Source organism: Platichthys flesus, chromosome 13 (assembly GCF_949316205.1).
Source record: "Platichthys flesus chromosome 13, fPlaFle2.1, whole genome shotgun sequence".
Lineage (NCBI taxonomy): Eukaryota > Metazoa > Chordata > Actinopteri > Pleuronectiformes > Pleuronectidae > Platichthys > Platichthys flesus.
In genome coordinates this window covers 10845005-10871375 of record NC_084957.1, presented here as the reverse complement: position 1 = coordinate 10871375, position 26371 = coordinate 10845005, and the positions used below count along the sequence as shown (strand labels likewise).

The following is a 26371-nucleotide window of genomic DNA, read 5'->3' as shown; positions in this document are numbered from 1 at the left end:
GTCACTGAACGGAGGACTTTACCCACTGCATGTGTAGCGTTGCAGGATGGAGAACCTTTTCTGTCAGATGACTACTGATCAGCACCGAGTGAAGAGGCACAAGGGAATTCAAAGTGCTTCACAGAGGCCAGCAGCCACACAGGCGTACTGCAAGTACTGATCCACTGCACTCGGTCAGTCACTACAGAGCAGCAGCTACTGACCTACATACATAGGGAGGGGAGTGACGACTGTTATGTAAATTCCCGTGCCATCTATTCAGGGAAACTGTGCCAACTTATTTGCCCAATCTCTCTGCATCTCTTACTCTCACAACATGCTGGTAACCACAGTGACCATGGCATCCGTACAAAGTGTAACTTGTGACCAACAGTGTCCAATGGGCATCAGGTTATTTACAAATGTGCACTGTTGAATGTTCATTTGTGTCTATGAACAGAGTTCAGCCTCTGCTGGTTTTTCATGTTTTGTTATTTCAGATAAAGATAGTGTTTCTGAAACACTACGTTATTGTTAAAAACAACATTATTATTATTATCAAACCAGATGCCAAAATCCTCAGTGATAATAAATATTACTATTATATGTGTTATGATTTCCCTCTCACATGGATTTATTATGAGACCCTGTTTTTCCTGTACATGTTGTGTCTTGATAAAACCACATGGTCTCGCTGTTCTAAAATGACACCGCTACATTGCTGCTTCTCCCGAAGTCAAAGTTCACTGAATGCGGAAGCTGCATCCAGTCTCTCATCCATGGATTTACTGGGCTGAAGTAAGTCAACCTATTCTGATATTTCTAAAATCAATACACTGAATTTGTCACTGTGGAACGTGTTGTGAGGAAATAGTCGTGTGGTTGTTACTCGGGTTGGCAGTTCCCGTGGATTTCAGACGAGTAACCGACAGTTCGAGACCCGTTATACACATAAACAGACATTGTGGTTCAGACACGAAGCTGACGCTGTTTCTCTCCGTGTTCGTGTTCACAAACGCTCAGTGTTTTCCAGTCTGACCATTACGAGAACAGACATGGAGACACGTTCTCCTCTGTGTCACCTCTGATGTGAACCTGAGACATGAGTCAGAACCTGCGCTGTGGTAACGCGTTGTTAGATCACGAGCTCAGAGGTGATCAGAGAATGAAGACATGTATTAATGATCTTGAAATGAAAGCTGTTTGGGATCAAATAAAGAACAGTGAAGTCCACAACGTTTTGTTTAATGTAAGAAATGACACTAGAGAATCGAATTGAATAAAGACCCTACTAGATCTAGATCTAGATATATACATCTGCCCCACTGTTCACTTTTAAGACTCAACTAATTTAAGCTATGGTTCACATTTTGTCTTACATTATGCACTGGCCCCCCAAGGTCCAATACGGTTTATATATACAGTCTATGTTTGAAACACTAGATGGCGTTATAAGCCATGCTCAACAAATAAATACGTGTAGATTTAATTAATAAATTTGGAAACCTTCTTGTTTTTCATCAAAGATTGTTCTTTACCTCGTCTATTTATTTAGTTATGATTTATTTGTGTGTCTGTTTATCTTGTGCTAACATGTACGTAAAGCTAAAAAATAGACGAATACATACGTTCTACAAGTGAAAAAAACGCTGCAGAGAGTCATGTGACTTTGCGGTGGTCACGTGACCGGCCCGGTTTAATAAACACGGAAGTAGCTGGCTGCCGCGTAGAGGAGACGCGTCGGACCTCGTTGGTCTTTGTTCAACATTTTAAAGGGTCGTGGTCTCCACAGTGGACCTCCATCTTCGCCATGTCTGTAAGTGAATGTGTGGTTCTGTGTCTGCGCCGGGAATTGAACTGGATGTGTAGGCGGCTAACGGTGATGGCGTCCAGGGCCCGAAGGAGCGTGTTTCAGTAATGGTTTCCATACAGCCATGTTTTTTCATTTGTTTTGTTTTTACCGTCACGTAGGAGAAGTCGGACGTCGTTAAAAAGCTCAAACTTCAAACTTACACCGCGGAAATGATCTGGAATTATCCCCGACGATAGATTTGATTTGTAACTAAAAACACGCGGGATATTGATGTTTTTACTGATCTGCCACCTTTTGGTTTCGCATCGTATTACCTATTGTTTAACCTTTTTTTTTTGTGATATCCAAACCATTTCGAGAAGCCCTGGTGTATGACATGTGCTCCATATATACACACACACACACACACACACACACACACACACACACACACACACACAGACTTCGTTGCCTTACTATGAATAATGTGAAAACAGTTAACAGGTTACTTAGAGAAGTTCATGCATTGTTTTGTGTCGTAAGTCAGTTGATTCATTTGGATAATCTCGTATTGAAAGTGTGCAGAGGGAATCTTATTATGACTATGTGCGTGGCATTTGTGTTTGAAAAGTGGGCTGTAGGCCTATATTAGGATGTTCAGCTGTCAAATTCACAATGGCAATTTGTTTACAGCTGAAAAATCAAAATCGATAATGGTGGATGAATAGTGGTTGTTGCTGGTCGCGGCCACAAACGGTGGTAGTTTGTGCTGCACTGTAGTTCTGCGTGTTATCTGTGGGATTTTTAACGCAAGGTCTGAACGGTGTCCCTCTTTTTAATATATTGCAATGTGAAAGCACAAACATGTTAATATGTGCTAACAGTTCTGATTGTCTCCAAACCTCATGCAGGTTCCCCACCCATCTGCAACTATGACGACCATCGTCCATGATACTACAGAGGCGTTTTGCCTCTCTACTGAATACAACCTGTACCTCAAGCCCATTGCCAAAATTACAGTCAGTGTGGCACTGCCCCAGCTTAAGCTTCCAGGCAAGAGCATCTCCAACTGGGAGGTAATGGAGAGAGTGAAGGCGATGGTGGCTCCGGAGCAGTTCTCAGCCCTCCGAATTTCCAAGAGCACCATGGACTTCATCCGCTTTGAGGGAGAGGTGGAGAACAAGACGGTGGTCAAGAGCCTGTTGAGCCGTCTGGATGTGAAGTGCATCAAACTCAGTGGATTTACTGATGTGCTGAAGGTAAGTCACAGTTAACTTTCACAGATGCACAATGCAGCGGGAGGTTCTCTACACAGACATGTTCACTTCAGCAACATATCCTCTTCATTATTCAGGAGAGAGGTGGTACAGCCGACACCGGTGTCAGCTTTTATCACCATCACACCTTTTTCATTTTTGCCTTTTAGAAACACCTCCCAGTATAAAACAATACAATCAAACAATGCCACAAAATACCGCCTCTAAATGCACCGTTATTTTATTCAAGCCATAGTTTATTACAGGGTTGATGATTTCGCTGCGTTGGAGTTAACTATGTGTCCCTTGAAATCTGGCAGCTGAATTTACAGCTGTGCTTCTCCCCCCCTCTTTTCTCAGGTTCGCGCAGTAGAGAATAAGGTCGACTTCCCCACACGCCACGACTGGGATTCATTTTTCCGCGACGCCAAGGACATGAATGAGACGATGCCGGGAGAGAGACCTGACACCATCCACCTGGAGGGGCTTCCCTGCCGCTGGTTCAACCAGAAGGACAGTCAGTTTCCCGACCGGCCCTCTGAAGAGGTCCTCATTTCTGTCTTCGAGACTTTTGGCAAGGTGGTACATTGTTCACTGTTTTTTGCTTTTTACTTATTTGTGTGTTGGAACTAAGTTAATGTCAGAGGCAGTGAGACTTTCTGAAACATTGTAAATCATCTCCAATGTATTTTGTTAGATTATGAACTTGATTCTTGTTGATTGTAGGTGCGACATGTTGACATCCCCATGCTGGATCCATACAGAGAGGAAATGCTGGACAAGAACTTCAACACATTCAGCTTTGGGGGTCACCTGAACTTCATGGCTTACGTTCAGTACCAGGAATATTCCGGCTTCACCAAGGCCATGGACACTCTGCGCGGCATGAAGCTGATGCTCAAAGGAGACGATGGGAAAGCGGTGGCTTGTAACATCAAGGTACTATAACCCTATGTAGAATTATAGCTCTGCACTGTCCATTAGAGATGCCAGAGGGTAGACATTTTCACGTCTGGTAATTATAGCAGGGACACCGATTCTGCTGGTCATTTAACAAGAAAAGGCTCAGTGACTGTAGAGCTCTTAATGAGTGAGATATTTAATGTTAGATTTCACTTTGTGCAGCCTTGTTTTCTGATGCAATCGAAGTTGCATGAAGGGTTTAGTTCTTTAATTAACATCTTAATAAGTTTAGTGCTCTCTCTAAACCGCTGACCTCAGTGAGGTGGTAGCTTCATAACAGCCACAACATTTTTCACTGTCTTTCAACACCAAATCCTCATCATCCTCATCAGTATATACCATGACCTATTCCCCCCACAAAATGGAGACTTGCAAACTATATTTCTGGACGATAACTTTGGAAGAACTAATACATATTTCTGCTCTTAAAATCTCAACTGTGACGATGCGGACAAAATGATTGTCCCTGACGTTCCACACTTATTAGATCATTCCTCATAATGTCATAAACCACTATCTGATCAGCTCATAAACTCATTGATGTGTTTCTCAATATGGCCTCCCTGGATTTTATCTAATTTCATACCTGCAGCTCCTCGCCCACATCCACGTAGGTAAATTGCAACTGATGAAATTTTGTAATGAGCTTGCGTTGTTTAGAATTACATAGCAGCCCTAAGGCCTTTTAGTGGAATGAGAACTAAATCTGCATCGTTGTTACTAGCAAAGTAATGAGAGTAGAGGACAGCATGGTCTCTTAATCCTCAGAGTAAAGCCTCACTGTGAGTCCCAATCAGGATAGAAGTAGGATCTGTATAAAAAAATGAGAGACATAATAAGATGTTTTAATTTCTCTTAAGTACAGAATTAGAAGATCTTGCATATGACATAATCTAGACTAATCGTTGTTGTGCAAAGTCAGTTTTACCAAAAGCACAGTGACAATCAGCAATCTTTAGATTATCAACATGATACTACGGTCAACATTTCCTGCCATCTGTTCGTCACTGGAGGGAATGATCTGCCAAGGCAGAGGTGCTGAAAGCTTGAGAAGCCATTTCTAGGAAACATGAGGGAGTCGAATCTGAAGTTAGCTACATCATGTTTACCACATTACGACAACAGATTTATCAAAAGTCAATAGACATTCAAAGAAGGATTGGTTTCTTTTCAAGAAAACTAAAATGATCTTGCACTTTGCAACTTGTTCATGATAGAAATGCTATGTGTATTTCTGTGTCTTCTCCAGGTGACCTTCGACACCACCAAGCACCTGAGTGAGTTAGCTCTGAAGAGGAGAAACATGGAGAGGATGAAGCTGCAGGAGCTGGAGCGGCAGAGAGAGGAGCAGAAACGACGGGAGAAGGAGGAGGAGGAGCATCGTAAGGAGGAGGAGAGGTATGATGGTGGACTGAAGAGAAACTCAGGAACTCTATAAAATGTAAAAAAGAGCAACAGAATATTCATGTAAATGTGTGAAACGGGGTGTGAGCCTGAAACCAATGGGACGACATTCATTGTCTTTATGGGAAAGACAGCAATCTAAAATATTTGGTGAACTTCTATAATTAACCTTAGCTATTATATTATGTTATAGTATTTATTAATTTAAGTGTTTAGGGAAACAAATTGATTATTATCGCTGGATTTGAAATAACAATTCTGTGCTCCTGAGAAAAATAATGCAAGCGTAAGAACACAAAATATTGCGCACTATACCAACAGATACTCACAAATACCCAACTGACCTTTTTAGGAAACACAAGGAGCAGGAAGAAGAGGAGAAGGAGAAGAGGAAGGACGAGAGGCTGCGGAAGCGAGAGCAGAAGCTTCAGGAGAAGGAGCAGAAGCGGAACGTGAAGAAGATGAGGCGTCAGCAGGAGGAGGAGCAGAAGAAGCTGCAGATGAGGATTGCGATGGAGGAGAGGAGGCTCCTGCTGGCTCAGCGCAACCTGGAATCTATACGGCTTATTGCTGAGTTGCTGGCCAAGGCCAAGGTATGGCAGGCACAAACACAAAAAACAACTCCACATGGGTATGCACATGTACCCATCTAGTACAAGTATACACTTCTGATTGTAAGAGCAGTACTGTGATTAATTAATGCAAAAATATTTTAACCAAATCTGAAAGAACTGTACATTAAGCTTAACCATTTTAAACTTTGCTAGTCTCATTACAAAAGGAGCAGTTTAAGAAATGTTATTGTTTGGTTTCCTCTGGAGAGTTAGATTTTTATCACACAACCTTATGTCATCTTAAATCTGTAGCTTAACAAATTGTGTTACTTGGTGAGCTTTGTTAGTGCTGGTCGGTTGGTTTGATACCTTTGGACAGTACCTGGTTAGCTGTTTGTCAGCAGAATAACTTTGGGCACCAAGTGAAAGAGTTCAAGTATCTCAGGGTCTTGTTCTCGAGTGAGGGAAAGATGGAGGGTCACTGTTAGATGTTGTTGTACCAGAACCATTGTTGTGAAGAGGGAGCTAAGAACAATGCAAACACAAATGTTTATGAACTCCAATCTTCAGCGGACACTAGATTTAGTGTGACCAGTTTTCACTCACAGAAAAATCAATTAAAAAAACAACCCTTTTAATATTATTGTTTTTTCGTACCTGTACCCACATTGTTTCCTCCTCCTCCGCCTCAGGCCCTGAAGCAGCAGCAGCAGGAGAAAGAGAGGGCTGAACGCGAAGAGCAGGAAAGGCAGGAGCAGGCTCAGCAGAAGGAGGAATTAGCCCGACTTCAGAAGCTGGAAGCGTGCAGACGCAAGCAAGAGGAGGAGCTTCGCAGGGTGGAGGTGGAGAAGCAGCGAGCACTGGAGCTCCAGCGTAGAGAGAAGGAGCTAAGGGAGAAACTGCTTTGCAATATGTTGAAGAAGAGACCACCAGGCACGCAGGACCAGGACGGCCCTGTACCGACCGAGGAGGTCACTGCTCCTGGCGGCACTGATGTGACGTTGGGGGCTCTGGAGCGGGTGAACGGAGGAAAGGCAGCTGAGGGCAAAGAGAAACATGTGTCCAAGTCAAAGGAGCACGGCCATGTTTTGGGGAAAAACAGATCAATGCACGAGAAAAGAGGAGCGCAGGACAAGAAGAAGAAGAGCAAGGAGGGAAAGAAGAAGAAGAAGGAGGAGTTGTCGAGGAGCAGGTATGGCAGGGAGCAAGCGAGGGACCAGGACCACTCCCACAGAGAGAGGAGTTCCCGCAGCAGGGAGAGGAGGAGCAGGCGCTCCCGCAGCAATAGCAGGAGGAGGAGGAGCTCCAGTCGTCACAGGAGGAGCTCCAGTCGCCAAAAAAGGAGCTACAGTCACAACGGCAGCAGGAAGCGTAGCCATAGCGGCAGGAGCACAAGCTCGAGTGGAGACAGGAGCAGGAGCAGTAGTGGGAGGAGTAACAGCAAGGGGAGGAGTCACAGACACCGTCACCGTAGAAACAGCCGAGCCGGTTCAAGGGGCAGCAACACAAGTAACAGCCGAAGATACAGGAGACACAGCAACAGTAGAGACAGGAGCCACTCCAGACGACGCTAAACTCAGAGGCGTCGTCTGTCTCTTTGATATTCTAAGATATTTTTGGTCCGTAAGTTAAGCAATGTGGTTCTGTACCAGATAATGAAAGGACAAATTCGATAAGTCAAAGAGAATCATGTATGTACACCGTATACAATGCGGCGCAGAAATGCTCGACAACTTGAAAGTATTTCAGGCCCCATTGTATGTGAAAGGCATGGAAGTTGCAAGTCAGTCTACGTAGCTGCTTTTATTGTTTTAGTAATTTTATTCTCCACATTTCATTCGAAAATTTGATTTGATCAGATATTCATACTTTAAACGTCAGGCCAGTTAGTCGCTTCTGAAACACTTTTTATCTTCTTCACGTCCGAATAGCCATCAAACGATGCAGTTGTCCAAAAAGGGAAAAAGAAGGTGTCCAGGGCCCTCACAGGACAATTAAACCAATGATTTTATTTGGACCGAATGAAATGACAAACCAACCCGCATGCCTGTGCCATGACCGCACTCTTCAGCCAGACAGATGTACACCACTGGAGCGGAGAGTCACAGAAAAGTTTGCTTCTAGCATTTGTCCGGCAGTTGCATGTTCATATGTTTATGGGGCAGCGCTTCAATGAGCAGGTCGAGATCGGGGGGGGGGGGGTTGGATTTATCGGTTGCATTTGTCTTAGTCATCATTTACTATTTTTTTCCAGGATAAACGAACCCGAGGTTTAATGACAAAAAAAAAGCCAGTTTTACTTTTTGGTTTCATGAGAATGTTGCACTTTGCAGATTTTGTCATTTGTTGTAAAGTACACGAAAACTCAACTCTGAAAATTTGCTCTGGATTTAGTGATCCTCCATACACACCAATTATCTTTTTTTATCTCCAGTTTTGTGCATGTATAACTTAGCTAGAGAGTTTCTTGAAGACAAAATGATGTACCTGATCTGTTCCTCATGGCTGACACTGGTGTGGAAGACTTACCAGTTAACTGAGGGACACTATTGAACGGCAGCTTCTCAATTACAAGCGTGACGGTTCCCCAGGCTGAGAGACTCGCACCTCTGTGATCGGCTGATGTCATTGCGACGCGTTCAGCTGCTTTCGGTGTCCGTAGTGGCGATGTTGATAAACACGCAACTACAACCCTGGACGATATTCTTTTGATAATCACGTCATTTCAATTACAAAAGACTGATCTTTTCAGTTTTCCTTTAAATTTTGAAATGTTTGTAAAAGCTTTTTCGATATTTACCATATTGTGCTCCACCTCCTATGGCCCTCTGACATTTTGAGCGTCCACATTATTTGTGGGTAAAGCTACATCCACACTCCTGGGTCCTAGATTTAAAACACATCCCTTTGGGGCTGCGTTGTATCCTCTAAAAGTAGTGAACAGATGAATGTCCTTTATGAGGAGGGAATTTCAGACACAGCTTTTAATATGTATCTTAATAAGTAACCTGACTCAGGAAGCAGTGCACTCCCTCTTTCCTTGGTCAAATATCTTTAATGCAAGTGCTGCCAACTACTTTTTCTTTTGTTCAGAAGGTTCAGAACAAAGTTTTTTTTATTTTCTTTTTTTTAAAGGAAACCAGCCTCTGGGATTCAGGTCAAACAAGCTCAGTACAAATGAGATGTTGGGAGGTAACTCCTGCTCTCATGCTCACGTTCTAATACTGGATACGATTCTTTAGCTCTAGTCGCTTTACAGACTTTTCTTGAAACTGGATTTGAGGGCGGGAGAAGTCAGTCTCACTTTTTTCACATTACATTACGAGAAGTCAGTCTCACTTTTGATGACATTTGTACTTTGACATAGTGACTTATGATAGAAAATCCCATTTGTTATGTGTATATGCTCATGAGCCACTACAGAATGTCTTGCATACATGTGGTTATAATAAAGAATCCAACCTGACAACCTTTGAATGAAAATGTACTTTGAAATGTTGTCTCTGTCATAAGAAGCTTTGAAATATCAGTTGTTCAAATAATCAGTTTCCGAAATCTCTTTTCTCTACTCAACATTGAATTATATGTCAAATACGCATGTGAGTTCTTATGCTTCCATGTCTGCGACTGTCGGGTATTCATGGGTTCATTTATCCCTCCCCTTCTTGGGAAGTTGATACGCATATAACTGATTTAAATTTGGTGGTTGTTCTTCTGAATGTGATATATTGGGAACAGCATTATATCTGGCACAAACATTTGCAGCATGACTGATAATAGTCAATATCCGCCATGATTTTCCAGTATGGCAGAAATGATGACTCGTGGTAATCCCGCCACCTGGCACTTTGTCACACATCAGAGGACTAATTTACATAATCGTTTCTTCTCTTTAGACTGAGATGGAATCACAGACAACAGAGTGAAGAAATCATTTAGTTAGCAAACATTCCTTTCCATTTACTTTGGTTAAAAATGCAGCTTTGGACTCAAATGTGTCTGGATTAGAATTTGGTCAAAGGTCAAGGTCACTATGATGCCACGAAACCCCAATTTGCCTCTTGAGTAACCTTTTGAAATTTTATAGAAATGTTCTCCTGGACTCTTGGATTAATTTAGAGATTCTATAGTTTGATGCTGTTGGAACCAGGGTCTCTTCACTGTATATCTTTATCTATATACATCATATGAATTTAGCTCCCCCACCTCTTATGTGAGGGACCAAGGTGACGACTCCAGCTGTCATATCTGTATCTTGTCTGTACACCGCTGCTTTAATGAAGAGTGTGGATGAATAATTAGTAGTCACGCTGATTAATGTCTATATAATCTCATCAAGGCTGGTGACGCAACAGGCTGTATCATTAGATGTGATTCTATCATTACTCTCTCAGCGAAAGTGCAATCAGGCCCTATGGAGAAGAAGAGGGGGGCGCACATCTCTGAGGGAATCACACCATAAAACAGATTCCCTCAGAGCTTTCACTATTCCTCATTGTTGAATGTGTTTTTGGGGTCACGAAAACTTTGTGGGGCACAGGGAACAAGGCGGCAGTGTTTTGCCACAGAGTTGTTTCTTTGTCTAACACAGACTGAACCCCTGCTCTAATCTGGGTTATCTGGCTGTAATCAGCTTAGCCCACTGCTACTCTGACTGCCTCCAGCTTGGTGGGCACTTTCTGTCGCTTTACTCCGCTTCGTCCTCATTGCCATTCACACTCCCACCTGAAGTACAGAGAGACGGACCTGAAGGGACTTTGGATAAACCACAACTCTTTTCTTTACGGGGCGTCCTGTCGAAGCTGAGACCATGGCTGAAAGTCAGGAGATGACTTCCTCTGAGGGGATGTCTGCTGCCGACACATATCCCAGAAAAATTATGGAATACATGGAAGGATTTCTTGTCTCAAAGGTAACATGCACATGGAGATGGTGCACACATCTTCATGGCGGTTAGTTAAGCAAACCTGTTGTGAGTTTAATGTCACTGTTATAGATTAGACCTGTTTCACTGCTTAAGTGTTTATTGAAGCAGAAAAAGTGAATGCTCCATTCTGTGTCCAAGACATGAGTAACAGAGAACAGCATTAATCACAGCTTAACTGTCAGAATAGGATCCAGCAAGTTCAAGAGTAATGCTGAACTGTAGATCAGTTAAAAAGACTTAAAAACCGTGTTTAACTCCATATTCAGAGAGGAAACTTTTAAAATAAAAGAAATCCTGACAGAGTTAGCTGTTTTTGTGACATTGGCAACTCTTTTGGTTCCAGGAAGCCAAGAGTCATGAGGAAATATCCACTGTTGGTTTGTGTTTCAGTTCAGTGAGAGGGACCATCCAGTTAGAACTTCACTCAACACATTGACAGACTTTTTCTCCACATGAAAAAAACACTCAGAAGTGGAGCGCAATATTAATGCCTGCAGAGGGCGCTGTTGCTCTGTAAAAGTAACAGTGTAGTTTTAAAGAGATGCATTAATCCTGCAGTAGTAGCACAAGGACAAAACCATAAGGATTCTATCTTTGAAATACATTCATTAATATTTATTGTGGAAATATATTTTTAGGGTTAGGGTAAACTGATACATGGTGGCAGATTCTGCGCAGAAGCCCATTGCACAGGAATTGCGCGCGCAGTTTTTTTTATTTTTTTTTCTAATTACATTTTTCCCTGTGTTTATATTTAATCAACACAGAGAGAGGAAGACTAAGAAATACTAACGTTTAAACAAACTTCAATAACCACAAACCATGCCTGTATAATGCTGCCTGATATAAACTGAGGAAAAATAACTAAACATCAATGTCAATACGCAGAGATCAAAGAATTAACAACAAAAATCCAAGTCGTAAATACTGTCCCTCCCCATGATTATGTGGAACATGGTCCAGTCCAATTAGCAATCAGCAGTATTTAAGCCTGTCTGCTGCTGCTTGTCCTCTTTTTGTTGGCCAGACGAACCAGGCAGCAAACTCCCGGTACTGCTAACTCAGTTATTAAATTAGTTAATGAGAAGAATACAGCAACATTGACGAAAAGCAAACAAAATGTGTACAACCATTATCAAAACCTGCCGATAAAACTGAGAATGTTACACAAAACCTAAATCTGTTTGTCAAGTTATTTACCTGTTGCATTGTGCATTTTGTGTGTGTGCAAAACGAACCTAAACTAAGTAGATGAAATAGATGCAAAAAGGTTCCTTATAGGTTCTCTGGTCATGTGATTTTTACAGTAATCGATATTGTCACTCAGCAGTTTGATTAAAAACAAGACCACAAACTGTGGCGGTTTTGTTACTAGATGCATCATAATATAATTGGCGTAATGTAAACACGTAATAAGTGTTGACAAACAGAATTGAATATGTGCGGGGGTTCTGTAATCTACTCAACACTGCTCTACCCCACTGAACTCCTCTCTCTCTCTGCCCCAGACTCTGTTCACAGCCTGTGAGCTGGGTGTGTTTGATGTGCTGCTGGCTGCAGAGCGCCCCCTGTCTGTGGAGGAGATAAGTCAGGCGGTGGGAGCCAGTCTGGACGGCACAGAGAGGCTGCTGGCCGCCTGCAGGGGCCTTCAGCTGCTCAACACACACCAGGACGATGGACGAGGTCAGAGATACCCACATTAAAACACACGCACAATTTACCAGTCCTTCTACCACACATGACCCGTGATAATGTTCTTACATTTTGTTGCAGTGTTTTTTTGTATTATCGAACAGTTTTATGAACATTTTGTCCACTTGATTTCCATCATGTGCATCTTTTGTCTCCCCCGTCCAGTCAATCTCTGTTTTATCACCTGCAGTCATTCATTCTCAGTCACTCTTCCTCTGTCTCTCCTCCTCTTCCTCCTCCTCCCACCACCTGGTCCAGTGCTTTACAGTAACACAGAGCAGGCCAGAGTCTACCTGACCCGCTCCAGTCCTGTATCTCTCTTCCAGTCCATCCAGTACAGCTCCAAAACCATCTACTTCTGCTGGCACTACCTGACCGACGCTGTCAGGTCAGTTTACAGAGCACAGATGAAGTCTGGAAACATTTCATGCTAGAACGAATGTATTTAGTATTCATATCGAGATGAGCTTTCTTGGCAAGATGTGAAGTATTACTTATTTATATTTAATAGTATTTAAAATTTTCATTTATCAAGTTTTTTTTATGTAACCTTGATGCTCTTGGTGAAAGTTATGGGAAACATTTCTGTGATTGTTACATTAGGACATCTTTACCTTTTTTCCTTGTCAGTGATGAAAGATGAGAGCTGCAACAAATTTTTATTATTATGTTAATTATTTTTTCAAATAGCAGAAATTATTTGATTTATACAATATAAGAAATGGGTTTTAAAAATTATATTACATTTATTGATGCTGTTTTATTTCCCAGCTCTGCCATCAGTGACCCTTAGCTCCCATAGATGTTTTTTCCATTTACAAGTAATAACTGAAGTGAAACAAAGTGCTTACATTTACATTACTGTTTGTAAAACTAAAAGCAGCCACGTAGATATGAATGGCTGTCATAATAAAGGACCTAATGCCTCAGTAACAGAAGTGAAATTCTTCACTTTAATGAACCGGCAAAGTAAAGAATAATCACATAGCTCCACAGTGAGGAGCTGCAGGTTAGATTCATCGCCGGAGGACATGAATCCCTCTGTTTAAAGATTGATTTTAGTCTCATTGTTATGTCTGAGGCAGGATGATCAGTCTAGCGCTTCTCTCACAGCAGCCCTGGATTCACTGAGGCTGACGAGTGAAGTCCATCTGTGAGAATCACTGAAACAAACGTCAGTGCAGAGGATGTCTGAAGGATAAAGGCATCTTAATGCACATTACTAATTCATCTGTGTAAGATAGTGTACAGATGTGAATCTATATTAACACACCTGATGACAACTGCTTCAACTGTAGCTGTGAGATAAAGCTAAAGCCCATTTTAAGACCATTAATACTCATCATTTAGGTATGTGTGTGTGTGTGTGTGTGTGTGTGTGTGTTTTATGGGGACCTTAATCCGTTTATGCATTAGGGGGACTTGTCTATGAGGACATATAAAGTCCACACAATGTTAATCATGAAATATTAAGGTAAAGACATGTTTTAAGGTTAGGGATACACAAGTATTAACTATGGTTAAGGAGTGAGTCTACATGAAATCAATTTAAGTAAAAGTAAAATTCTCTGAAGTCACAGACGTGTGTTTTTTCCCACCTCATGTCCCAGAGAAGGAAGCAACCAGTATGAAAAGGCTTTTGGAGTCGGCTCGAAAGACCTGTTTGAAGCTCTCTACAGGTAAGAAGCTGTCTTTGTCTCTCGCACACACACACTTTCTCTTTCTCATTTACATTCCCTCCCTGTCACTCCATCTTAAGCTGGCCTGTCAATCTTTTCTCTCTTCCCTCCTAAAAAGAACGGACTTGTAGGATTCATTAGGAGTCAGAGGGTGTGTGATGGAGAGAGAGAAAGTGAGTGTGTGGGCAGTGATGTGAAGAAACTCGGGGGCAGGGAGCAAGAATACATCTGCCAGTGTCCTTGAGGTCTTGTGTGTTTATAGTATCTGGGGCCCACACTTTTAACGCTTGGCCGATCTGCTGATCTGCAGTTTTCAGAGGTCACACGCTCCAAAGTTTCCCACTTTGATTGCTAATAGATGTTGATCAGCCTGCAGGAGGCCCTGAGCTGCCCGACTGGAAGGTGCAGAGTCCGTCAAAACCGAAACATGCTGGAATAGCTTCTTTCATCTTCCTCATTATGGCATGATGTGAAAAACTATTGTATGCTGATGAAAGGAGAACGGAAGATGAAACAGACGTTGAAGTGCACATTTCCATTGTTTTACATCTTGATCATAAAACGAAATGTACCGGAACCAATGTGCAGATGCACTGTATGAATTAGCTCCTATTTGATGTGGGGAAACTCAGCTTTCCCCCCTCCAGTGTCAAAGTAAAATAGAAAAATGTGGAATGTCTCCACATGTGCTTTCCCATGCACTTTGTCATCTTCCAGTTTTCACACATCGTGCAATCTCATTTTTTGTATGCCGCTGATTGTTGGGGCTTGTGCATGTATCGCTGTATTGCTGTTTTTTTTTTCAATTAACATTATTGTTCTTGTGTTCTTTTAAAAAGCAGCTGCTAATCTTGCAGAAAGGGCCTCATTAAGAGAAAACGTATGCAAAATGAGAATTCAGAATACAAACCAAGCACACAATGTAATACACCCACACACTCAACACCTGTGCACAATTGATTTAATGTGGGGAAGCAGTTGTTTGTCCCTGCTGATTTCCCCTGTGAATACCACGGGCAAATTGTCAAAGAGGGGGAAACGACTAGTGAAATCCTTCACTGCATTCTTGGTGTAGGATGAGTCAAAGCTGGCTGGGTGACTCAGGCCTCTGTTTACTCATCGTCATTTAACCAGCCATGTAGTGCACCTGAATAATTTACAGCCAAGTCCCATCTACAGCTCACATTCTCATAGTCAAGAAAGCAGAAGAGATTTGGAGAGGAAACTGGCAGCAGAGAGGATTTAGAGGTTTTGACATTTCAAAGCAATGCATAGTAGGAAATTTAAATCCTGCAGCAGGCACTGATAAAATCTTAATTCTGGTTATGAAACATGGGTTATGTTAATGCTGTAAAGTATGTGCTATATATTTATACTAATCTCTATAATTTATAATTTTGGCAACTTGTATACTATTTTGTAGGGGAGAAATTATTTAAATCATGTAATATCGATCAAACAGCATTTTTAACACTACTGCCTTTCCTAATTGTAGAAACTGAAAGTCATGTTTAGAATCACAATTTTTTACTTTAATTTTGAAGACCTTGTGGTTGACATCAGCGCAGGTCACTACAGAACACTGATCTGAGTCCGGGACATTGATATAAATGAGATTTTTCAACAAACAATGAGAAAACTACTACAATGCTTTTCTGTAGCACTTATCTAACAAGATTACAAAGTGCTTTACAAAATACATGGGAGTTAAACAGCACATAAAAAGACAAAACAATAACTATGATACCATAAACAAATGTTTTTATCAAACAACATCTATTTAAAACCAGTAAATGATTTAAAATATTTCCGTTTAAAAATGTGTTTTAAGCTATGATTTAAAAACAGGTAGAGTCCTGGCAATTTTAATCTCAGCCGACGATTTTCAGGGAATTGGGACCCTAATGGGAAAAAGCCCGGTCACCCATAGTTACTAGCCTTGATTTAGAAACTGTGAGCCAGTGCCGGTTGGAAGATCTTGGATTGCGGCTTGGATCAAAGGGAGATGGCTCCATAATATAACTGAGGGCAGAACTGTGATGAGATTAAAAGTTTTTGAATGAAAGAATCTTTCAAATTTATCCTGAATTTAACTGGCAGCCATTGCAGAGCTATCAGTCATATGTGAAGACAGGACACTGAGGACTGACTGGTACGTTTAAATGGTTTGTTACTGTCATCCAGGTTTGAAAAGACAAAGTATGAATCAGCTTGTTGGGTAACTCTGATCATCCATCGATAAAGAGGCCAAAGCAACAGTAGAGCTGTAAAACAAGCAGCAGTGATACCAGCCAGCATTGGACCGTAACTCGGTCACTAGAGAGTTGACAGCAATGCTGAGGACTACACAGTACATCTTGTTGTATAATGACACATACAAGGACGGACATAACCAGGCTACGTCTGTTTTTATGTCTCCAAGCCGTAGAAAGCCAGTGGTCGAAGACCTTGTAAACAAATCTTTCAAGATCGCCGTGAGAGCATTTCCTCAAATTTGATTCAAATCTTTATTTGGACTCAAAAATGAACTGATTAGAATTTGGTGGTCATGTTTAGGTCAAACATGTTCGGTCTTGTTAAAAGCCTTTTCATGAACATCTTTAGAGGGAATTTACTTAGACCCACCAGTTAACTGATTATATTTGAATGGCCAAAGGTCATGAAATCTCAAGTGGGCCTTGAGGGAATATCTTCAAATTCTGAACAGTTATCCCTTGGACTCAAAAGTCCAAGGTCACTGTGACCTTTCATGAATCTGGAATTTTTTTTGTACTGTACAATGAACTGCAATGGTTGTTGGACGCAAACAACCACAGTATTTCTAGTCCTGTATATGGAAATAGGAAAAGAAGGCTGGCATTAAAATGCTCTTCATCATGGACAAAAGGGGCTGCAGCTGTGGTCGAGGGGGAGGGGGGGGAGGCATTCAGTAATTTATAATTGTCAGATTAAAGTTGACAGTCTGATGTTTGGCCTCACAGTCATTTCATCTCTTCGCTTCTGATGTAATCAGAGTCTGAAGCCGCAGCAATGAGTCACTTTAAAAGTTCATGTATCTGAAGCTGATCGCTCTGCTACAGGGAAGTGAGGGATTGGATCGTTTACATACAGCTCAGGGGTTTGGAATAAAGACATTCTAGGTTTGGATATCTATATGTGTAAAGATGTGTGTGTGTGAGGGGGGGGGGGGGTTGGTGTAGATTTCGCAGAGCAGTAGCAGTCACTACAGGCTCATCTATTCTGTTGCACCATCTCTCACACTCATGGACGATCACTCACACCCCCCCCCCCCACCCACACACACACACACAACACATGCACAGATCGCCGCAAGTGTGCATATGCAAGTGTGTGTTGGTTTTCTGTGGAATCCAGTTGCCCCTTATTTGACCGCTTACAGAAAACGATAGAGAAAATGTTGCCACAATAGAGAAAGACATACATAAAAGAGAGGTCAAAATAACAATGACTTGTAAACATACGCTGTGTGTGTGTGTGTGCACGCGCACAGGTGTGACGAGGAGATGGTGAAATTCATGCAGCTGATGAACTCCATTTGGAACATCTGCGGTAAAGATGTGGTCACAGCCTTTGACCTTTCGCCTTTCAAGGTTATCTGCGACCTCGGAGGTAAGTTTGTGTGTCTGTGTGTGTGTTTATCAAGTCATCACATGTAATTTACATAAGGTTGTGGGTTCACAGTCGTTAACATTTCCAATTTTTTGTTTCGTGGTGGCTGAGTGACAGCTGGCCATACACATTAGAGTAGAGTCTGTGGTGTGTGTGTGTAAAAAAGGCAGAGCATCAATAGTGACCTTTTACAGTATTGCCCCCAGCCTCTGTGAGTTAACGACGCTTCATAAATCAGTCAACCTTCACAACAAGACTCCTCCACCTGGAGATTCCCTTGTTAACCAGCCACACTCACTGTGTCACTGTTGCATTATAATACACTGTGTAACGTCATGATGATATATTTGAATATTTTTTTACAGATTTGAATAAATAAAACAGTTAAAGTCAACGTTCACTTTCTTGAGTTCTTGGAAAGACCACAAACATTTCTTGTGAACAAGATTACACTAAACCAACTGAACGGATTTTCATTTTTTCTGACCTTCTTTTACGTTTCATTTTTTAACACTACGTGAATCTTGATGGAAAAAAAGACTATGTCCAATGTGCTGCAGCAAGATTGAATTTTATTGTCAGGCCTTGGCAGAGGAAAGTGCCATTCTAGCTTTGTAGTTTGACAGCCAAGAGAAGAGAATATAGATATTTTGAGGCTTTCGTCTGTTTTGTCATAAATTTGCATTAATGTGGACACATTTTCTTACCAGTTTGATGCAACTCTTTTTTTTTTTTGCACAGCCTGATAGTGATGTTAATACCCTATCCCCAGAAACCTGTAACTTTCTGCAGATTAATGCTGCGTTCAAGTCTGCTTGCAGGGAAAAGTTGCAGCTCTGTCAGTCCTCTGTAGACACTTAGACCTAAAACGGGTAGCTTTCATCGCTGTTCTCCGCGTTCAGCTTTGTCGAGTCAGATTTATTTATAAAACGTCTTTGAACAGCACCTTCCTCATAAAATGATTTACACCTGAGAGCAAAAAGCATGAGGAAAAAAACCCAGATAGACCAAACACGACATGAACTCCGCAATGCGAAGCCAGGGCTTCCAGAGAAATGTAGAGACAATCCAAGAACAGAGCAGGATCAAAAAGAAGGGATGAAAAAACTTAATCTTCTTCTGTCAAAAGAAGTTTTGATCTGCTACTGAAAACTTTACGATATGAATAAGGAAAGAGGCTTTTGTCAGAGAAATGATGAGCTTCTCATTTCATCTCATCCTGAATTCTGAAAACTTAACAGTGTCTCTTGTCTCTCTCCTCAACTGGTAAAAATTAGCAGATAATGGATGATAATGAAAATAATTAAATACAATTAATTGAATCTGTAGCTGTAGCCACACAAGACTATGCTCAGTGATGATCAGACACTCTAACCAAACTGAATGGCTTTTCTTTATCCACAAAATCAATAAAAAGACAATTAAACTGTTTCAAAATCTACATCTACTCTGGTTTCAGTCAGGTTAGAAACCGTGTGTTCACAGCATCAGATCCATGTGTGACACCTCGGTTGACCACACAGAGGCACTGTGAAGCCACACATACACAGGTGTGGATATTTGCACACATCTGTCCTGTCTTCTCTCTTCCACTCTCTGTGACTGTCTCAGCATGGTGTTGACTGTTCATGTTTATGCATGACGGTGCATCACCCCAAACTTAAGTGTGTGCAAGTGGACAGCAGGAGGGTGAAGGGCGTGACTGCCCTGTCCCATTAACACTTGTGTGTCTCTCAAACAACATCTGTTGTGTCTGAACACACCTGCTGTGCAGGTGCTCCATCTCTCTGTCCTCAGTCTGTCCAGCCCTCTGCCAACCCGCTGACTTTAGTCCAAGTCTGAGTCCACATTCAAAATGTAAATCATTTACACTGGTCCAGCCACAGCACTAACCTTGTATATTATGAAGTTGCACTGGCTGTGGGAAGCATCTGAATATATTTGAATGTGACATTTCACTAAAAATATAAGATCCGCTTAAAGGTTACATTCATGGTTCTGATGAATGTGTTTTTATAAAATAAGCGGCTGCTATTTGCTTCATGTTGCTATGTTCATTGAACAAAACCGTGAAATAAATTTAATATACTTGAAAGCCTCCACAAAGTGCAGACAAAGGGCGGGAATCAGAAAAAGAGAAAACATAGGACACAGTTGCACTTTAAGAATCCTCCCATCGAACAGTTTCTTTACCAAAGGGAGGCAGTAGGGTGAGCTTGGGGTCTTGTACACCGTGTTGTTTGTTTGCCTATTCCTTGCTGCTCTTTGATTTTCATCCTCAGCTGACCCCTGTTTGATGTAAGAGCCACTGTGTGTGTGTGTTTGTGTGTGTGAAAAAGGTCATGTAAGAATACTGGCTGATGGAGTAGCTGCAAGTCATGTTAGGAAGAAGGCGCTAAAGGCCGAGGCAGTCTGCCCCTACACACAGACACACATACACGCACACACACACACACACGTACACGCACACACACTTTGTAGGTTTGTCTATGTCAGATCCTTTGATCCTGTATTCCCCCTCACTGCCTCTCAATCACTCTGCTTAATTTATAAACTGCTCTCCTCCTCCTCCTCCTCGTCTCTCCTTTTCTCTCAATCACTATCTGTCACTTTGTCTGACTTTCTCTGATTTCAATACATTTGACGTCATGAGGCATTTACAACGATAACGCTGCCAAAGGATCATATTCAAATTTGTACATGTTCTCACTAAATACAAATGTTCACCCTCACAGACATGTGTGGCCTTAACACATTTGGTCGTTTTACTTTGTACCTTATTATCTACTAACATGGAGGAGGTATAGTTTATGACCTATACTGCAGCCAGCCACCAGGTGGCGATCAAGATGTTTTGGCTGTAAAGTCATCCACCTTATTTAAAGGTCATATCGCTGAACTAAATGCTCTTATCATATTTCTAACGAGCATACATTGTAATTCTAGCATGTTGATGTTTAGCTTTGCCATTTTGTGAAGCATTTTTGCGTTCTGGGATTGCTGATTTGCATTTAACAGAAGGCAAATGCAAGGCTGATGGAAATTTGCTGGCATTTGGCCAAAGTATTGGCAGTAAATTGCAGTGTTGACCTGTTGATGGTGCAAGATGAAAAGAGAAGGGTTCACAAAAGTGATTGTAACTCCTCTTTCTATGAACCAGAAATGTCCATACAAAATCCGTCTTGCCGGCAGTCAAGACATTAAACGGCAGTTCAAGGTCACAAGTAGTTCCTCCCTACTCATTTGACACTGTATCAGACTATCATGAAGACGAGATCCTTTGTTTCCAAGCTAGGATCCACTCCCCGGTATGATCCTCTGTATGATTAAAACAGAGGATCCTTTATCATGTGAATTTCCGACTAATGTTGCCGTGCTTCAAAGGGTCTGAGCGTGACCATATTTCAGTTATTTCAGTGTGGAGCAAGAATGTAATGACAACTGATGGACTGATTTTCCTTCACTACAGCGAAAATGTTGACTTAACACAATGTTTTTTAACTGCGTTCCAATATAAGGCTTCTTCAGAAGCACATGAAATCATTTTTAGCTTGATAATCTAATTGTGTGCGGCTGTGTCCACGTGTGTGTGTTTGTTTACTTTTCCTTAGATTAGATTCCCTAATAGGATTCCTAGACAGCAGCTCTGCTTCTATATAAAGCACGTGTCTCTCTGTCACTAAATTAAGTTCAATTCACTCTGGCTTATTCGCATGAATGTAGATGAACAATATCCCCTAAGCTCCTAAATCTGATTACAAATCATGCAAATAAATAATGGGAACATACCTAAAAGTGTGTGTGTGTGTGTGTGTGTGTGCGTGTGATGCACTACCTTGTTAGTGAAGGCTTTGTGTATTAATTGTGCTGTAACTAAAAGTAATTCTCTCTCGCTCCCTCCCTCTCCAGGCTGCAGTGGAGCATTAGCCAAACAGTGCACGTCAGCCTACCCAGAATGCACTGTAACGATCTTTGACCTCCCCAAGGTAGTGCGTACCTCAAGGGAACACTTTGTCAGCGAGGCCGACCTGAGGATAAGCTTCCACCAAGGTATACGTCTTTACAACTGTCTGAAAGCACTTGACATTTATAATCGTATACAGCCGGTTCAAGTTCACCTCTGCACACACATGTACACACTAACATACGCACACACACACACACACACACACACACACACACATGTTTGCATTAAAATAACTACCTGCAGTTTGCTAGCCTTCCCAAACAAAATTGTACATAAATATAGCAGCCACATCTAATGTAGGAAATGAAGACACGATAACCTAATAACGAAAACTTAATAACAAAGGAGGCTAATACAAGGCTTTAAGTTTTTGTAAAAGAAATTAATTCTTGAGCTCTTGCCCAAAATATCCATTGTAAGGTCACAGTGACCTTGACCCGCAAATCTTATCAGTTCTAACAAATGTTTATTTCCAGAAAACGGGTGAGGACCATAATGCAGATGACACTCGACAAAGCTGGTGTAATGTGTGGAATTTTAGAAAAGCAGTCAAGCAAACTTAAAGTCCGAAACTCAAACATAACGAAATCTTAGGGGGAAAAAGCCAGCAGCATAAGAACCTCGAGGAATGTAAATACAGGAACGCAAGGAAAATACAAAGATGTTGACAGGGATCAGTGAACACAGGTATTAGGACATAGGTTCAGATGACCAAAAGGGCGGGAAACACGAGAATAACAGTGACCAACAACGAGAAGAAGGTGGAACGGGTTTTCTGAATTTCCCTCGGGATTAATAAAGTAACCATCTATCTATCTATCTAAAAAAATGTCTAAATGTACATGAGCGATCAAAAGAAAGTAATTTAACTCTGCTAGAAACGCACAAGGAACACAAGGAAGTCAAAAGACAATAGAGATAAATTATAAACTAAAACCATAAGACACGGTGCAGTGCAGAATCGTGACAGTTTGAGCCAAATCCCAGAGAGCACACCAGTTCCTGGAAGGAGGGGAACCAAGTCCATGGGGCATCGAAAGCTGTTGCATTGAAACATGGAAATCTCCCTGAGTTGGCTGCATTAGCTGCAGTCTAAATGAGCAGATTCTCTCAGGCCACTCGTCTGCGCCAAGCGGCTCAGACAGAGATGGGAACCAACCATAGAAGCATCCGCTTTAGATTAACACAATTTGAGGCTGTGCTCGAGAAAGATCGTCAAAATGGTGGTGGATTTTGCGAGATGCAAACTGGGCTACTCTCCTTGAGATCACTCGGGGTCAGGCAGGTGTTTTCAGTTCAGTGCATGGCGGTGATTTCAGAAATCGTCCGTGCTGACGTGTTTGCACTGGAAATCAAAGCTGTTACAAATGCCTGAGGCAAAGCAGAGAACGCACCCCAGAGGTGGGGAAATCGCTTTCAAAGGAACCAAGCCGGTGGCGTCATGTCAGTGAAACTCAAAAGTGCAATGCAGAGCCGCTTCTTACGCCATGTCTCCGTGTTCATGTCCCTCTCGTTCAGCAATGGAGACGCAGCTTCATGGGCGAGCACGGTTGATTCATGGAGGAAGCTGGTATGTCAGTTTACAGCCAGATCCAAATCACTTTGTCATTCCTGTGACTGCGGCCCTGGTCCTTGGGGTGTTTTATGCTGACTTGCTGGCATCCAAGGTTGCTGGTGGGCAGGTGGAGAGAATGGGGCGCCATTTGTCTGGTTTCTGGATAAGCCTGAGGCGACTCATACACACCATCAACCATACTAAAAAAACAAACCTTTTTTATGCCTTAACTACTTCACTGCTGATGGAAATATGTTACCATCTGCTGGGTGAGCAGACATCACATAACCTGTTTGTAATAATTAAGTTTGAGTAGGTAAATAATCATTGTCTTATTACTGGAAGACTTGTCATCAGAATTAATAACTACATGAAATAGTAGTAGACACACAGGAGTGCAATGCATTGAAGTGTGTCTTTGTGTGTGTGTTCAGGGGACTTTTTCAAAGACCCCCTGCCAGAGGCTGACCTCTACGTCCTTGCCAGAATCCTCCACGATTGGACAGACGAACGCTGCATAGAGCTTCTCAGTCGAGTCTATGAAGCCTGCAAACCAGGTCTGTGTGTCTGTGTGTTAAAGGGACAAATTATTTTTCCTTTTCCTGCTTGAATTGAGATGGCAGATTGTATCCCACAATGCAGCTGATCCCCGGAAAATCGGTCCTTCTTACTGACGCTAACACATTCAACAGCAGCATATGCAGAAAACCCTGCCATGAGTCTGTATGAGGCAGAAATAAACAAAGAAATAAAGTTGTGATACATAGTTTCGAGTGGAGTCAAAGAGCAGACCGTTTCTCACAGCAGACATGTTACTTTAACATAACAGAAAATGCACAGAGAAAACTCCCATTCAACAACTAAAAACACAACAGTCGTTAATTTGATGATGCTTTAAAACTTACTGTTTGTATAGAGAGAAATGCAAAGCTGAGACCTTTTGGATCATCCTGCAGGAGGCGGTGTATTGCTGGTGGAGGCGTTGCTCCATGAGGACGGCTCTGGCCCGCTAACGGCGCAGCTCTACTCCCTGAACATGCTGGTGCAGACGGAGGGCAGGGAGCGGACAGCTGCCCAGTACGCTGCCCTGCTGGCAGCTGCCGGCTTCACCGACATCCAGCATCGTCTGACTGGGAAGATCTACGACGCTGTGCTGGGACACAAAAAGACATAAGAGCCAAAACCTCTGCTACTTGTGGGCCGCAACAGAAAGGTCACGTCAACAGGGTTATTATTTGTGCACCCTGTTAGGCTTTTTTAAGATGTCAGCATAAACTTCTACAAATAATAAAAATGCTTGTAAACACTCTGACAATATTCTAGTATTGTTAAGCTTTGTACATGCTGTTTAGATTTTTGTAAACCGTTCAAATACAAAGTCAGTTTTAACTGCTCAATTTTACGATACTGTATATTCTGAATAATTGTGCATCATTTTATGGACAGCACACAGTGTGATAAAACAAATCACTGACAACAAAATTGTATCCACTGCAACAAGGTGATACGACGTATTAGAGCAGCAGAAGCCTCATTACCGCATAAGCTGTGTCTCACAAAATGTTATGATCTACTACAAATCATAATCTTGATGAAAAACTAAACAAAAAAAAGTTAAAAGTTTAAGCATAATGTTGGAAGAACGGTTCTCATCCACAGCTGGGACGCATAATACGTAAATACAACATATACTCTCTTGGTCCTACTCATTAAAACACCCTTTAATGTTTTATCATCCTCTGCACGCAGGCAGGATTCCGCATACATGTGTCTTTTCCTTTGCCCGGTCGTCTCTAAAAGTTAATCATGTGAAAATAAATCCAGGTTAGAATCTGTATTTTCATTTTTTAGCTTTCGCCAACAATTCAAGGCCATGTCGATATAAGTCTGCCACTTTCTCTTTTCCTCTTCCTCCATTCCTCTGACAATTTCCTCTTCTGTTTTGTACAGAGAATAGAGAGTTAACGTTTTCCAACAAGCTGCTAACGTCAGTTCATTCTGGCCTGTTCCAATTTCAGAAAATCCAGTTTGAGACTAAACCCTGCAGTGAGTCGGATTCGGCAGCAAATGATTAGCTCTACATTGCAAAGGTCAACCTCTACTAGACGCTGTGCAGTGTGAGCTTCCAGTCTCATTGCAAGGAAGATGAACTTCTTTGCATATCTGTTCTCATCACTCGGTCCTAAGCCCCGCGCATGAACCTCTCGCCTCTCACTCCTCTTAACAGCGCAGTAATCTTTGTGCCGTGTTCCTCATAATGTTGGATGTGACTCAATAATTCCCCTTCACAATGGCCCGGCACATCTTTTAGCTCAACCCCTCAACCCCTACTCTGTGAACAGGATGTATTAAGATCAGCCTTTTATTGGAAAGTCTGCTCTTTCGGTTCGCTTGAAAATAATATTTGATTCATTCAGTTACAGTGCCGTTAGTCTCATTTATTTTGTGTCTGACAAAAGATAATTGCAAAAAATGTCAGTTGAGGGCATCTTTTACCGAAAAAATATCACAATCAGCTTTCAGAAACCGATATTTTCTGTACGTGCAGACATTCGCCGGCTCTCTCCCCACCATACGTCCACTCGTCCTCGCTGCCCTCTCCGTCCTCCTCTCCGCAGCTTTTTCTCCCTGTAATTGTGAATTAATGAGACTTCAAAGTGCAACAAATTAGAATTGATGTCAAATCCTTGTGGACAGCTTTACAGAGAGACGGCCTAATGAAGGGAAATGAAGTGCAGAGGCTGAGGACAGCTTTGACCTGTGCAGTGACAGTGGTCATACGCCCATTGATGTGGTGCAGCATCCCTAATTTCACGGTGGTCAACTGATGCTACAGATCACTTGGTGCCTATAGTATATTTATTTAGTTTATATATACCATATTTGTGTGGGTTTTTTCTCCGGGTTTCCTCCCACAGTGCATGTTGATAGGGCTACGATTAACTGGAGACTCTGAGAATTGCCTGTAGGTAT

General features: G+C 41.9%; 2 protein-coding genes across 3 annotated transcripts; both read left to right on the top strand.

The window, feature by feature from the left end:
- Positions 1–729: 729 nt before the first annotated feature.
- akap17a (A kinase (PRKA) anchor protein 17A) lies at positions 730–9417 on the top strand. 2 transcript variants are annotated; one of them, XM_062402933.1, is made up of 7 exons: positions 730–777; positions 2683–3030; positions 3388–3606; positions 3754–3966; positions 5240–5388; positions 5747–5987; positions 6641–9417. In XM_062402933.1, exons 1-7 carry the CDS (start codon positions 730–732, stop codon positions 7520–7522), a joined length of 2100 nt encoding a protein of 699 aa, XP_062258917.1. In that variant the 3' UTR covers positions 7523–9417. The 2 variants fall into 2 exon arrangements, with proteins under 2 accessions (XP_062258917.1, XP_062258919.1); XM_062402935.1 differs by lacking the exon at positions 730–777 and adding an exon at positions 1691–1795.
- A 1200-nt stretch (positions 9418–10617) lies between these two features.
- Positions 10618–24673, top strand: asmt (acetylserotonin O-methyltransferase). The gene is made up of 8 exons (XM_062402917.1): positions 10618–10860; positions 12384–12558; positions 12826–12955; positions 14178–14246; positions 17758–17876; positions 21786–21926; positions 23833–23955; positions 24355–24673. Exons 1-8 carry the CDS (start codon positions 10759–10761, stop codon positions 24570–24572), a joined length of 1077 nt encoding a protein of 358 aa, XP_062258901.1. The 5' UTR covers positions 10618–10758; the 3' UTR covers positions 24573–24673.
- Positions 24674–26371: the final 1698 nt, after the last annotated feature.